This window comes from Entelurus aequoreus, linkage group LG27, assembly GCF_033978785.1.
Source record: "Entelurus aequoreus isolate RoL-2023_Sb linkage group LG27, RoL_Eaeq_v1.1, whole genome shotgun sequence".
NCBI lineage: Eukaryota > Metazoa > Chordata > Actinopteri > Syngnathiformes > Syngnathidae > Entelurus > Entelurus aequoreus.
Genome location: NC_084757.1, coordinates 26,806,621 through 26,819,212, shown reverse-complemented (window position 1 = coordinate 26,819,212; position 12,592 = coordinate 26,806,621). Strand labels below are relative to the sequence as shown.

Below are 12,592 nucleotides of genomic sequence, written 5' to 3'. Positions count from 1 at the left end.
AAGTACATTTTTTCCCTGTATTCATATCTTCAAGGATTGTATGGGGAGGTTATAATGCATAATGCATGAAAATCTAAAATACAATAATACACGTATTATTTGGCAGTCCCCTCAGGATTTCACAGGCTGTTTTGTGATTGTTGCAGCCATGGTCAATCATTTTTCAAAAAGGTGCAGCAAAAGCTGCAATGTTTTGAGGCTCATTTTTAACATTGAATCAGCTTGTGATTTTATGAACTTGTTATCAATAATTTCAGTGTTCCTTGTAATCTTAGCCTCAAGAATCACAGGATCGCAACAAAAACTGGGAAACTACTTTATTGATGTTTTACTCATTTCATACCGCACAGACTTAAAAGTAGATACTAGATAGCAGTAAAAGTACATACTCAGCTCATTGTCAAATTTATGTCCTGTTTTATTTAATCATAACTAATAATTAATCATAATTATAGAGAAAACACCACCAATGACTTACTTATTGTCCTCAGTTTGAGTTTGAGTTTATTTCGAACATGCAAGCATACAACATGATACATCACAATTTCCAGTTTCTCTTTTCAACCTGTTCGAAAAGGAGTAGGAAGAAGCAGAGCTTATTTAATTCTACCCCTTTTCTTTTACATAACAGTTGCTAAAACTTTTGTTCACTTCCTGTTCTCAATTTATTCACACTATACTCCATAAGTAATCACAATAAAAATAAATAAATAAATGATATTCGGTGAAGTAAGTTATATTTCATATGATGAGATGAGTAAGATTATTTTAAGAATGAATGAATGGATGGATGAAATGAATTCAGAATGTTTATCATGGGTCTTCTTCTTTGTACTTTGTAAACACTTTAAATTTGAAGAGTTGCACTCATTGGGAAAGTGTTTATCCATCTTAAACAAACATAAATTTATGTCATACATCACATTTACCCGCAAATGTCAATACCATTTATGAACAGTTGAAAGTGATCTGTAGCAGTATTTTTTGTTGGTAAAGGAGTTGATAAGAGATTCTCATCACACTTAAACATATTTAACATGTAAATACTGCCTTTTTTGGTAATTTTTGCAGATGAAAATATGTTTTTAATTGTCTTACTATGGATACATTAGAATTAAATAAATATATGAATACATGCAAACTATGAAATCAGGACGCTGGTGCAATGCTCAATGTTTATATGCGACATTACCCAGAGGGCTTAGCGGCGTAGACGGGATTGATTTGACAAATGTAATTGCCGATAATGACGCTTATTACCCAAAATAAGTTGCGTTCTTTGGACAAAGTTTTGAGGTCGCACGTAGTTTGCAGGGATTGGTTGAATTGCTGACATCAGACTGATTAGGGCAGAAGATGTGTTTTATAGTCAATGCAATCAATCTTTTCACCAGCTATTATTTGTAACTACCTCATTAGAAACCACTGAGAAGCTCATTTCACCTAGCCAGGAAAGTTGCTGTATTACAGAGTTGTATCATGAAATGATGGTCCAATTAATGTAAATAAATATGAATTAATAGTAACACCCGGAGTGTTTTTTAATGCATTATTCTCTTTTTAAGGACCCCTGGCCGTGAGCTACAAGTGTACTACGCACCCCATCACACGTACAACGACTTCTTTGGCGAGATCAACAGGCGTGGTGACACTTTTTACGTAGTGTCTTTCCGCAGGGTAAGTTTGTCCTCACGGAACCATATGTTGACAATCAACACGTAGTAATGGTTTCACTGCTGTAGCTTTTCCTACAAACTGTCCATAAAGTGACTAAATAAAGAAAATAATGTGTAATGAATGAATCATGAATAGCCTGTAAATAGGTTCCTTAACGTAAAAATTTCATGTGAAAGCAGGGCGGAGGTGGGGGTGATGTGAACACACCCAAGGGTTCCGTTTTCCCGGCCCATTTGCAATCATCCGGGCCATGTTTTTAAGATTTCAAGCATGACTACATGTCATTTCTCATCTTCTCACTCTTTCTTCATTAGAGTTTTTACCTCAGTCTGGGCTCTGGATCTGCTTTGGATTTGCTGTCTTACCATGATTAATAGTGGACATCACTTTCAGTAAAACTTCTTTGATCACGTTGGGTTTTAGTGCTGTCTTTTCTTCCCGGAAAGATATTTATAGAGGGCCCCAGTGTAACGTTATGGTGTAAAGTGCTAACCAAATAAAACAGATTTTCTTTTTGAATGACTCCAGCGCCTGTCAGACAGTACAATGAAACAGCCCAGTAAAGCTCCATCGTGCTTTAAAACAAAAACATTGCTAACAAAATTAAAGGGATATTTAGCTTCTTTCCCCCTGAGCGCTGCAATGCATTCAATAGTCTTGCTGAATGTGGTGGGAGTCCTAACACATGATGGTCAAAGATTAAGGCCCCCATGTCACCAAGTCACACGGTACTTAGCTAAAAATAAAAAATAAAAATGTATATACAAGGCACAGTTATGTTACTTACTGTGCCTTGTATATACATTTTTATTTTCATTTTTTATTTTTAGCTAAGTACCGTGTGACTTGTTGAAAGGTGGACTAGCAAAGTAAGATTTTCATTGTACGGCAAACTGTCTGTTTAAAGGCCTACAGAAACCCACTACTACCGACCACGCAGTCTGATAGTTTATATATCAATGTTGAAATCTTAACATTGCAACACATGCCAATACGGCCGGGTTAACTTATAAAGTGCAATTTTAAATTTCCCGCTAAACTTCCGGTTGAAAATGTCTATGTATGATGACGTATGCGCGTGACGTCAATCGTTGAAACGGAAGTATGCGGACACATTGAATCCTATACAAAAAACTCTGTTTTCATCTCAAAATTCCACAGTATTCTGGACATCTGTGTTGGTGAATCTTTTGCAATTTGTTTAATGAACAATGAAGACTGCAAAGAAGAAAGTTGTAGGTGGGATCGGTGTATTAGCGGCGGACTATAGCAACACAACCAGGAGGACTTTGAGGTGGAAGGCAGACGCGCTAGCCGCCGAACACACCTTAACTTCCTCCGTCTTCGGGCCGCCGACCGCATCTGTGATCGGGTGAAGTCCTTCGTCGCACCGTCGATCGCTGGAACGCAGGTGAGCACGGGTATTGATGAGCAGATGAGGGCTGGCTGGCGTAGGTGGATAGCTAATGTTTTAAGCATAGCTCTGTGAGGTCCGGTTGCTAAGTTAGCTTCAATGGCGTCGTTACTAACAGCATTGTTAACCTTCGCCAGGCTGGAAAACATTACCGTGTAATTACAGGTCCATGGTTTAATAGTATTGTTGATTTTCTATCTATCCTTCCAGTCGAGGGGTTTATTTCTTTTGTTTCTATATGCAGTTAAGCACGATGCTATCACGTTAACTCCGTAGCTAAAGTGTTTCGCCGATGTATTGTCGTGGAGATAAAAGTCACTGTGAATGTCCATTTCGCGTTCTCGACTCTCATTTTCAAGAGGATATAGTATCCGAGGTGGTTTGAAATACAAATCCGTGATCCACAATAGAAAAAGGAGGGAGTGTGGAATCCAATGAGCCAGCTTGTACCTAAGTTACGGTCAGAGCGAAAAAAGATATGTCTTGCACTGCATTCTAGTCATTCACTCTAACGTTCCTCATCCACAAATCTTTCATCCTCGCTCAAATTAATGGGGTAATCGTCGATTTCTCGGTCCGAATCGCTCTAGCTGCATTGAAAACAATGGGGAAATGTGAGGAGCCTTTCAACCGTTGACGTCACGCTACTTCCGGTATAGGCAAGGCTTTTTTTATCAGCGACCAAAAGTTGCAACTTTATCGTCGATGTTCTATACTAAATCCTTTCAGCAAAAATATGGCAATATCGCGAAATGATCAAGTATGACACATAGAATGGATATGCTATCCCCGTTTAAATAAAAAAAAATCATTTCAGTAGGCCTTTAACTGTGCATATGACAATAAACAATCTTGAATCTTGAATCTTGAATCTTGAAGTGGGTCACAGTGGTGTTGGCATGGTGACAATGGTGACCGTGGTGGATTTCAAATAGCTGCTTAATATATATTTTGTCGCTGTAGGGTTGTTGGTGCCCGAGTGGTTAGCATGTCAGTTTCACGTTCTCTTGGGCATCTCTGTTAATTTTGCTCATTATTGCCATGTGTGTGTGGGTTTTCTCCGTAATTTCAAAAACGTGCATGTTAAGTTAATTGGACTCTCTAAAGCAGACCTGGGCAAAATATGGCCCGCGGGCCACATGCGGCCCATTAAGATTTTCAATCCAACCCTCCAGACGTTGTACATAATTCTTTTTAGACCTTTAAAATCAAAACTGTAGGCGCCATTATGATGTGCAGTGCTGTTTTTAAATGACCGTAAGTCTTAAACTATAGAAAGTATTTCAATGGTTTAAATCTGCACTTTTGAGGGTTATAGGAGTTATTACGCTATTCTACATCACAGTAGTTCGGACGAGGAACAAAGTAATATTTCAAAAGTGAGAAATTTGTTGTCAAAATTGGATCTCGAAATGATTAAAAGATGAGATTTTATTATTAAACAATCTACATTAACACCCACAAAAGTAGCAAAAATTGGTACCGTCAAATGCGAAAGGTACTAATCCCTATTACTGTTACATCATTGCAAATCACTTTTGCAATGGTGTGATTCCAACCTGACAAGTATAAACGCACCATTAAATAAGTTCTTATTATAGAGAAAATGTCACGTTGTAATTTCTGCCTTTATTTTGTTTCCTGGGTTTCAGGGTGTATATATTTGGTGAAAACGGGTGGGCTCTTGTTCCACTCAGTATGATGTGATTACAAAACTAGCCAGGCTTCTGGATGGAATTTGAAACCAATCACAATCAGTTTGAACGTCTGTCTTTGTGGATTGTCCATACCTTTTCTCGTCCTCTCCCCGGCAGTTCTGCTCTTTGTGTCGTTGCGACACATTCCTATTGAAACCCAGATCACCTTTTAAGCCCTTAGCAGATACACAAGCACCTGTGGCCTTGAGTATGAAAGCAGTTGAGGTGATGGAAAATGTACCTCCTTGACAAAGCCAAAAACTGCTCTTACTTTTTTGTGTTATGGCACCTGCCGCTTGATGTAAGCGTGCATGTTTTGGGGTGACGTGGTGGAAACATTGCATGATTTCACAGAGGACCTTATCCAAAATGTTTCGAGGAAAATGTACCTGTCGCCATGGCAGCAACGGCTCTCATGTCAGCTTGTCTAGCCTGTAGGTCCCTTGATGATGAGCAGTAATGTACTTGATGTTTTCCTACATCGTCAAGAACCCTCTCATTGGGGGGAACATTTAATACTCCCATTGGTAGGGTCCAGCTTTTTCTTAGTGCCTTGCAGTGCCAGAAGCATATGCCAAACAATAAACTCTTTTAATTTTAACTACTAGTTGCAATCATCCGGACCATGTTTTTGATTAATACTCAATTGGTAGTATTGCCTTTGGTGAATATAAACACTCTCCTTTAAGTGATTGACAGTGCACTTAACACAGCATTACTGCACATTAAATCTCAATTATATTTTAATAAGTGGAACTTGCTCGCGCGATTTCAAATTCCACCAACATTTCCAAGAAAAATATGCCTCCAAAGTTGGAGAAGAACTTGGAGGTCCAAGCGTAGAGGCGTACAATTTATTGAGACCTCCGCTTGGTGAGCGTCTCAAGGATTAAATGGCGGAGAGGAAAAATACAGAGGTACCTCAATTTAAGACCATGAATTGATTTACGTGGACCCCGACTTAAACAAGTTGAAAAACTTATTCGGGTGTTACCATTTAGTGGTCAATTGTACGGAATATGTACTGTACTGTGCAATTTACTAATACAAGTTTCAATCAATCAAGAGTGTTTTGAGAGAAGAACTATCTCTTGACTAATTGTTATGCTTTAAGTTGCAAGCAAAAATTTGAGTTACAAGCATCATCCCAACAGTGAAACCCTTAAGGTCGGCCCAAAACATCTGATCTTACTCGCCAGCTAGAGATGGAAATAACTGTTTTCCAAGCATGGGAAGGAAGAAAGCGAGTGTGAAGGACAGTGCTGAGAAGAAGTGGATGATATTCATTGAATTAAAAAAAGAAATTTTCCAAAATGACTGAGCCTGCAGCAAACTTGGTAAAGCCATTTGAGCAGATCACTTATCCATGAAAGAGTGGACATTTATCCATGAAAATAAGGAGAAACTGCTGATGTTGTTTGATGAACAAGCAGCTAGAAGGAGGGACAGTAGTCCACTCTCCAAGTTAAATGATGTACATTATTATTACATTACTACTGTATTTGTTAGAACATTCTATTCCTTTGTTTTTATACAATGTTTCTTTTTAAAGGCTTGTTTTTCTTTAAAAAAAAGACATGGTACACGTTAAAATTGTGCTGTTTTGTGGGGACCAAGCACCAATTAAATTAGTTGAAATTAATTTAAATGGGAGACATTGATTTGCGATACAAGTGTGTTGAGTTGAGAGCTCTGTCACAGAACCAGTTAAGCTTGTAAATTTAGGTACTACTGTACAATAAAAAACATATATCCGGAAATTATGCACAACTTTGGACAGTAGTACACTACCGTTCAAACGTTTGGGGTCACCCAAACAATTTTGTGGAATAGCCTTCATTTCTAAGAACAAGAATAGACTGTCGAGTTTCAGATGAAAGTTGTCTTTTTCTGGCCATTTTGAGCGTTTAATTGACCCCACAAGTGTGATGCTCCAGAAACTCAATCTGCTCAAAGGAAGGTCAGTTTTGTAGCTTCTGTAACGAGCTAAACTGTCTTTAGATGTGTGAACATGATTGCACAAGGGTTTTCTAATCATCAATTAGCCTTCTGAGCCAATGAGCAAACACATTGTACCATTAGAACACTGGAGTGATAGTTGCTGGAAATGGACCTCTATACACCTATGTAGATATTGCACCAAAAACCAGACATTTGCAGCTAGAATAGTTATTTACCACATTAGCAATGTAAAGAGTGTATTTCTTTAAAGTTAAGAATAGTTTAAAGTTATCTTCATTGAAAAGTACAGTGCTTTTCCTTAAAAAAAAAGGACATTTCAATGTGACCCCAAACTTTTGAACGGTAGTGTATACGTACAGTATCTCCGTTCTGGCTGTAAAGTACAATATAGCTAATAGGGCTGTGAATCTTTGGGCATCCTACAATTTGATATGATTCGATTCTTGGGGGTAACAATTTGATTCAGAATGATTCTTGATTCAAAATCCATACTTTTTAATAATATTGGGTGCCAGTTCTATGATTAACTACATTCCTCCATTAACTAGACAAACAGCTGTGATAAATGTATATATTACTTAAAAGAAAACTGGTTTTGATTAATGAAATTCTACTCAAACATTTAAAAAAGTTAAATACATATAAGGCAACATGAAAAGTATCCCACACTTCTCTTTTCTATGGTAAATCTGTACAGCAAATATGGGCATCAACAATATGATTTGCCTAAGTGGCTAGAAATGACAGATAAAAAATAAATAAATAGAAATTTAAAAAAATAATTTTATATATATATATATATATATATATATATATGTAAATATATATCTTTTTTTTTTATATATATATATATATATTTTTTTTTGATTTATTTAGAATCGTTTAAGACAGAATGTGTGCAGGAAGTGAAGGACCTTTGTTTAATCCCTGGCTTTGTTTTGTATTTAAAAAAATATGTTTCTGTCCAGGCTGTTCAGCGCTGTGTGGCTATAAATCTACGGTAATGATGGATATGGACAGGGTATTAATTGAAAGCATGATGTCTGTGTTAATAGCACTTAAGACATTTCGCTGGACAATATATTGTCCCACAAATTATTGCCGATAAACAATATTGTCAGCATTATTTTAAGACCAAATTAAGCAGTAATTTAATTACAAAATTAATGCAAGTTACCTTTTTAACCAATAGTTTTGTTTCTAATAAACGTTTTTTTCAAAAGCTTTTAATTATCCTAAATAAGGGAGGAAACACAAATAAATACAATAAGTGTGAAAATAAAATAGACTCTCAAACTCTCAGTTATCTTTTGCTGGTTTTTTGTTGTTGTTTTTGCAATCACTTTGTAACATCTTCAGCACCCTTTTGATGGACTCATCTCTGTCATTCACTTTGAGGCTGAAATATTCCCACACATATGGCTTTGCAATAATCTTTTTTCCTCGTGTTTGTTACGTCTCGCTAGCGAGGCTCTGTCCTTTCGTGTGTGTAAACAAGCGGTCCTGCCACCGCCCACCGAAACAAAAATGTTGGATGGATGACAAGAGCATTTACTGTAATTGTTTAATCCTGCTATTTAATAAAAGCTCTCAAGTGCTGAGAGCGACGCACAGAATGAATCCTCTTGTACCCGATTTTAAAGCAAGAGAAAGAAAGAAAGCTTACACATGGACAATCGGACATGGAAATGTCCATCCATCTATCCATTTTCTAGCTGTTCCTATCGGGGTCGCGGGGGTTGCTGGAGCCTATCCCAGCTGCACTCGGGCGGAAGGCGGAGTACACCCTCGCCACCTCATCGCAGGGCCTACACAGACAGACAGACAACATTCACACTCACATTCACACACTAGGGCCAATTTAGTATTGCCAATCAAACTATCCCCAGGTGCATGTCTTTGGAGGTGGGAGGAAGCCTGAGTACCTGGAGGGAACCCACGCAGTCACGGGGAGAACATGCAAACTCCACACAGACAGACCCCGAGCCCGGGTATGGAACCCAGGACATTTGCATGTTCCACCTGTATGTATAACATAATGACTGGGTGGGAGGAAAACATGCAACTTTTCGCTGACTGCAATTGAACATTCACCTACCGAATATCAGGAGCATTGTGGCAAATCATGCAAGATTTTGACCACAAACTTAGTCACTGCTCAGTGATATTCGTGTAGCGCAGAGCTTATCAATAATTTTCTGGAAATGTATTCATAATTAATTCTGCAGAATGCTATTTCTTCAATTTGTGAAAATGTATAGTTATGTAGTACAACTTCATTATTTTACTCAAAGTGGCCATATTATGATTTCCTTGTGGTATACATGACATGTAATGGTGGTTCTTTGGTCAAAATGTTGCCTAGATTATATTTTCCAGATTTTTTTCAAGCCGCTTTCTGACCGTCTCTTCAGGGCGGTTTTATTACGTGCCTCCACTTCGACGCGTCTTCTCCCCCTCAGCCATGTTGTAGCAATAAGCGCTTCCACATCAAGTCTAAGTTAGAACTTTACGCTACTTTGTATTAGAAATAGCTACAGCGGCGGATGTATGTGCATGTACGAGCCAGTATTTTCCCACAACAAGAGGATAGAGAAAAAGAAGTAGCTAATTGACTGCAGCGCAGACTACAAAGGCAGACTTGTGCAAAGCTCTTCGAGTAAAACTTTACCATAGGTGGAGTGTCAGGTTCAAACACTGATGACATCTATTAAACAAGACAAGAAGCAAGGAATTAAACAGACAAAATTCAATTTGGCTCAATTGAGGAGAAACCCTTACACCTGTACCCTTGCACAGTGTCACCACGCTCTGACGAAAGATTGTACGCCTCCTCTTTTATTTGGACTTTCTCTGATTACATGGCAACAGTTGTTTCTAAGGGAGGGGGGTCGTAAACAGCCATCACCTTTGATTAAAACCAGTTTAAAAAAAAGGTTGTAAAACAGTTCAAAGAAAAGGTGCCTGGAGCTTGGGCAGGTCCTGCTTTCTCTCGGCTTTGTAGATCTCGGGTCAAGACAAAATCTTTCTGCGGATTACAATACATCAAAGAAACAGAACCTTCATGTCGCTCCCCATCCTACACAGTGGAGTTTTACAAGCCTTTTGTTTGGTAGGATCAAATACAGCTTTTGTCCTCTCGCCGGGAACTCATTGAAACACAAAGTTTTGTGATAACTTAGATACAATTATTCTGACATGGAGATTGGAAAAATGTCACAAATTGGGTAAATTCCAAACGGCTCGTTTGGAGGAAGTATGAAAGAAGTTTTATAAATATCTCCGTTTGCCAAATAGGTCCCCTTTAAATGCTTAGTAACATGGAATGCTTAGTAACATGGAAAGGATCACATAACTCTTTGACCACATTGTTATTTGATAAAAAGTATATCGTACTACACAGCGGTGAGGAGCAAACTGCTCAGTCAGCATTAATACCGCTGATGAGTTCATTGTAAACAACAGTACACATATGAGTTTCACACCAACAGCTGAGCAGCCCAACATTTTAAGTTTGCGTGCAGAGGTGGAAACGGCTGTTTCTGTTGTCCATCTGCTGTCATCTTGCTAACCAGGAGGTTGCCTTCAGCCACGGTTTCTTAAATTCCACTGCAGGGTGGCCTGGCGCTAATTTGAGAACACGGTAGTCATTGGCTGTTTAGACCAGTGTTTTTCAACCACTGTGCCGCGGCACACTAGTGTGCCGTGAGATACAGTCTGGTGTGCCGTGGGAGATTATCTAATTTCACCTATTTGGGGTATAACATTTTTTGCAAACCAGTAATTATAGTCTGCAAATGATGTGTTGTTGTTGAGTGTCGGCAGAGTAACCGTGTAATACTCTTCCATATCAGTAGGTGGCAGCAGGTAGCTAATCGTGATCACAATTTTTCAGACGACAGCGGGAGGCAGTGTGCAGGTAAAAAGGTGTCTAATGCTTAAACTGAAAAATAAACAAAAGGTGAGTGCCCCTAAAAAAAAAGGCATTGAAGCTTAGGGAAGGCTATGCAGAACGAAACTACAACTGAACTGGCGACAAAGTGAAGAAAAACATAATGCTGGACGACAGCAAAGACTTACAGCGTGTGGAGCAGACGGCGTTCACAAAGTACATCCGAACATGACATGACAATCAACAATGTCCCCACAAAGAAGGATAAAAACAACTGCAATATTCTTGATTGCTAAAACAAAGCAGGTGCGGGGAATATCGCTTAAAGGAAGACATGGAACTGCTACAGGAAAATACCAACAAAACAGGAAAAGCCACTAAAATAGGAGCGCAAGACAAGAACTAAAACACTACACATAAGAAAACAGCAAAAAAGTCCAAATAAGTCAGGGTGTGATGTGACAGGTGGTGACAGTACACCTACTTTGAGATAAGAGCTATAGTGTTGCATGCTTAGTTATGGTTTAAAATCATATCCGACGACTTTTTATTGTTAATATTGAGTTTCATATTTTAATGATTTCTGCTGGTGGTGTGCCTTTGGATTTTTTCAATGAAAAAAATGTGCCTAGGCTCAAAAAAGGTTGAAAAACACTGGTTTAGACGACCCACCAAGTGACTACAGGAAACTTGGTGGTTCATTTGCGGGATTTTAACGTTTTTTTATTAACATTCTCATTGTCTTCGCCGTAGATTACATGGCAGTTAAGAATGTTGAGATGTTTCTTAAGACATGAGTTATTAAATAATAGCCAGGTTTTGACCCAGGAACAGATGATTTCCAATATTTGTGTGCAAATGCACGAAGCAAGAGAGAATTTATTGTTGACACATTTTGTTTTGTTTCGTGGCTCCTGTGGTTTTCAATTAGAATTTAAGTGGTTTGGCTCCAAATATATACCATTGTCCCTTAATTCTCATATGTGCTGTAGAATTTCTCTCAACATTGCGTCACGCCCTAGCCCTGCGCTTGACGAATATCGCCGAGCAGTGACTAAGTTTGTGGTCAAAAGCTTGCACCCATTTGCCACAATGCTCCTGATATTTGGTAGGTGAACGTTCTATTGTAATCAGAGAAAAGTTGCATGTTTTCCTCCCACCAGATTGTCACTCAGCCATTATGTTATACAGGTGGAACATGCAAAGGTCCTGGGTTCGATCCCCAGGCTCTTGGTCTTTCTGTGTGGAGTTTGCATGTTCTCCCCGGGTACTCCGGCTTCCTCCCACCTCCAAAGACATGCACCTGGGGATAGGTTGATTAGCGACACTAAAATTGGCCCTAGTGTGTGAATGTGAGTGTGAATGTTGTCTGTCTGTCTGTCATGGGCACTCCACTCATCTTTCTCAAGAGGATGTACTCGGATTTAAGCCTTTCCTCTCTGTCTCACAGAACCATTATTTACAGCGCCAATAACTGAATTACTTTGCAATTATCATCTCTTGGGGATTAAGGACAAAAAGTGCTTAGTTAGCCTTGAGGGAAAATGAAATATTTTGATTATAGGCTGCTACATGGAAACTGGGCTTAGTTTGTAAGAAACAAACACCGTTGACCTCAGCACGGATCGTTTCACCACCCTAAAATTGAGGAATCCTAGCCTCCTAATGTAGTTTGCCTCTACCATATAATCTTTGAACGGTTTGGTTTTGGCCAAAGAAGCGAGCGTCACATCTAATTTACAGCCGACTTTGCTGCCCAGTGAGAATTCTCCTGTTTGTGTGTTCTTAGGATCATCTGCTACTTCCTGCCACCAACCACAATAAAGGAAGTCGCCCCAAGATGTCTGTGGTGTTGCCAGCCATGAACATAAACGGTAAGTAACTCTTGTTATTATTTAACAGTTGTGGAAAATGGATCTGTCAGCACTGCAACAGATGAATGGCACCAAC

General features: G+C 38.8%; 1 protein-coding gene across 2 annotated transcripts in view; it reads left to right on the top strand.

Annotated features, from left to right (window-relative positions):
- LOC133644234 (cyclic AMP-dependent transcription factor ATF-6 alpha-like) overlaps positions 1-12,592 on the top strand; it is an 82,675-nt gene that overhangs the window by 47,389 nt on the left and 22,694 nt on the right. For both annotated transcript variants that reach the window (XM_062038586.1, XM_062038587.1), the window contains exons 14-15: positions 1,566-1,677; positions 12,432-12,516. In XM_062038586.1, the coding sequence (XP_061894570.1) occupies positions 1,566-1,677; positions 12,432-12,516 (197 nt within the window). The remainder of the gene's footprint in view (positions 1-1,565; positions 1,678-12,431; positions 12,517-12,592) is intronic.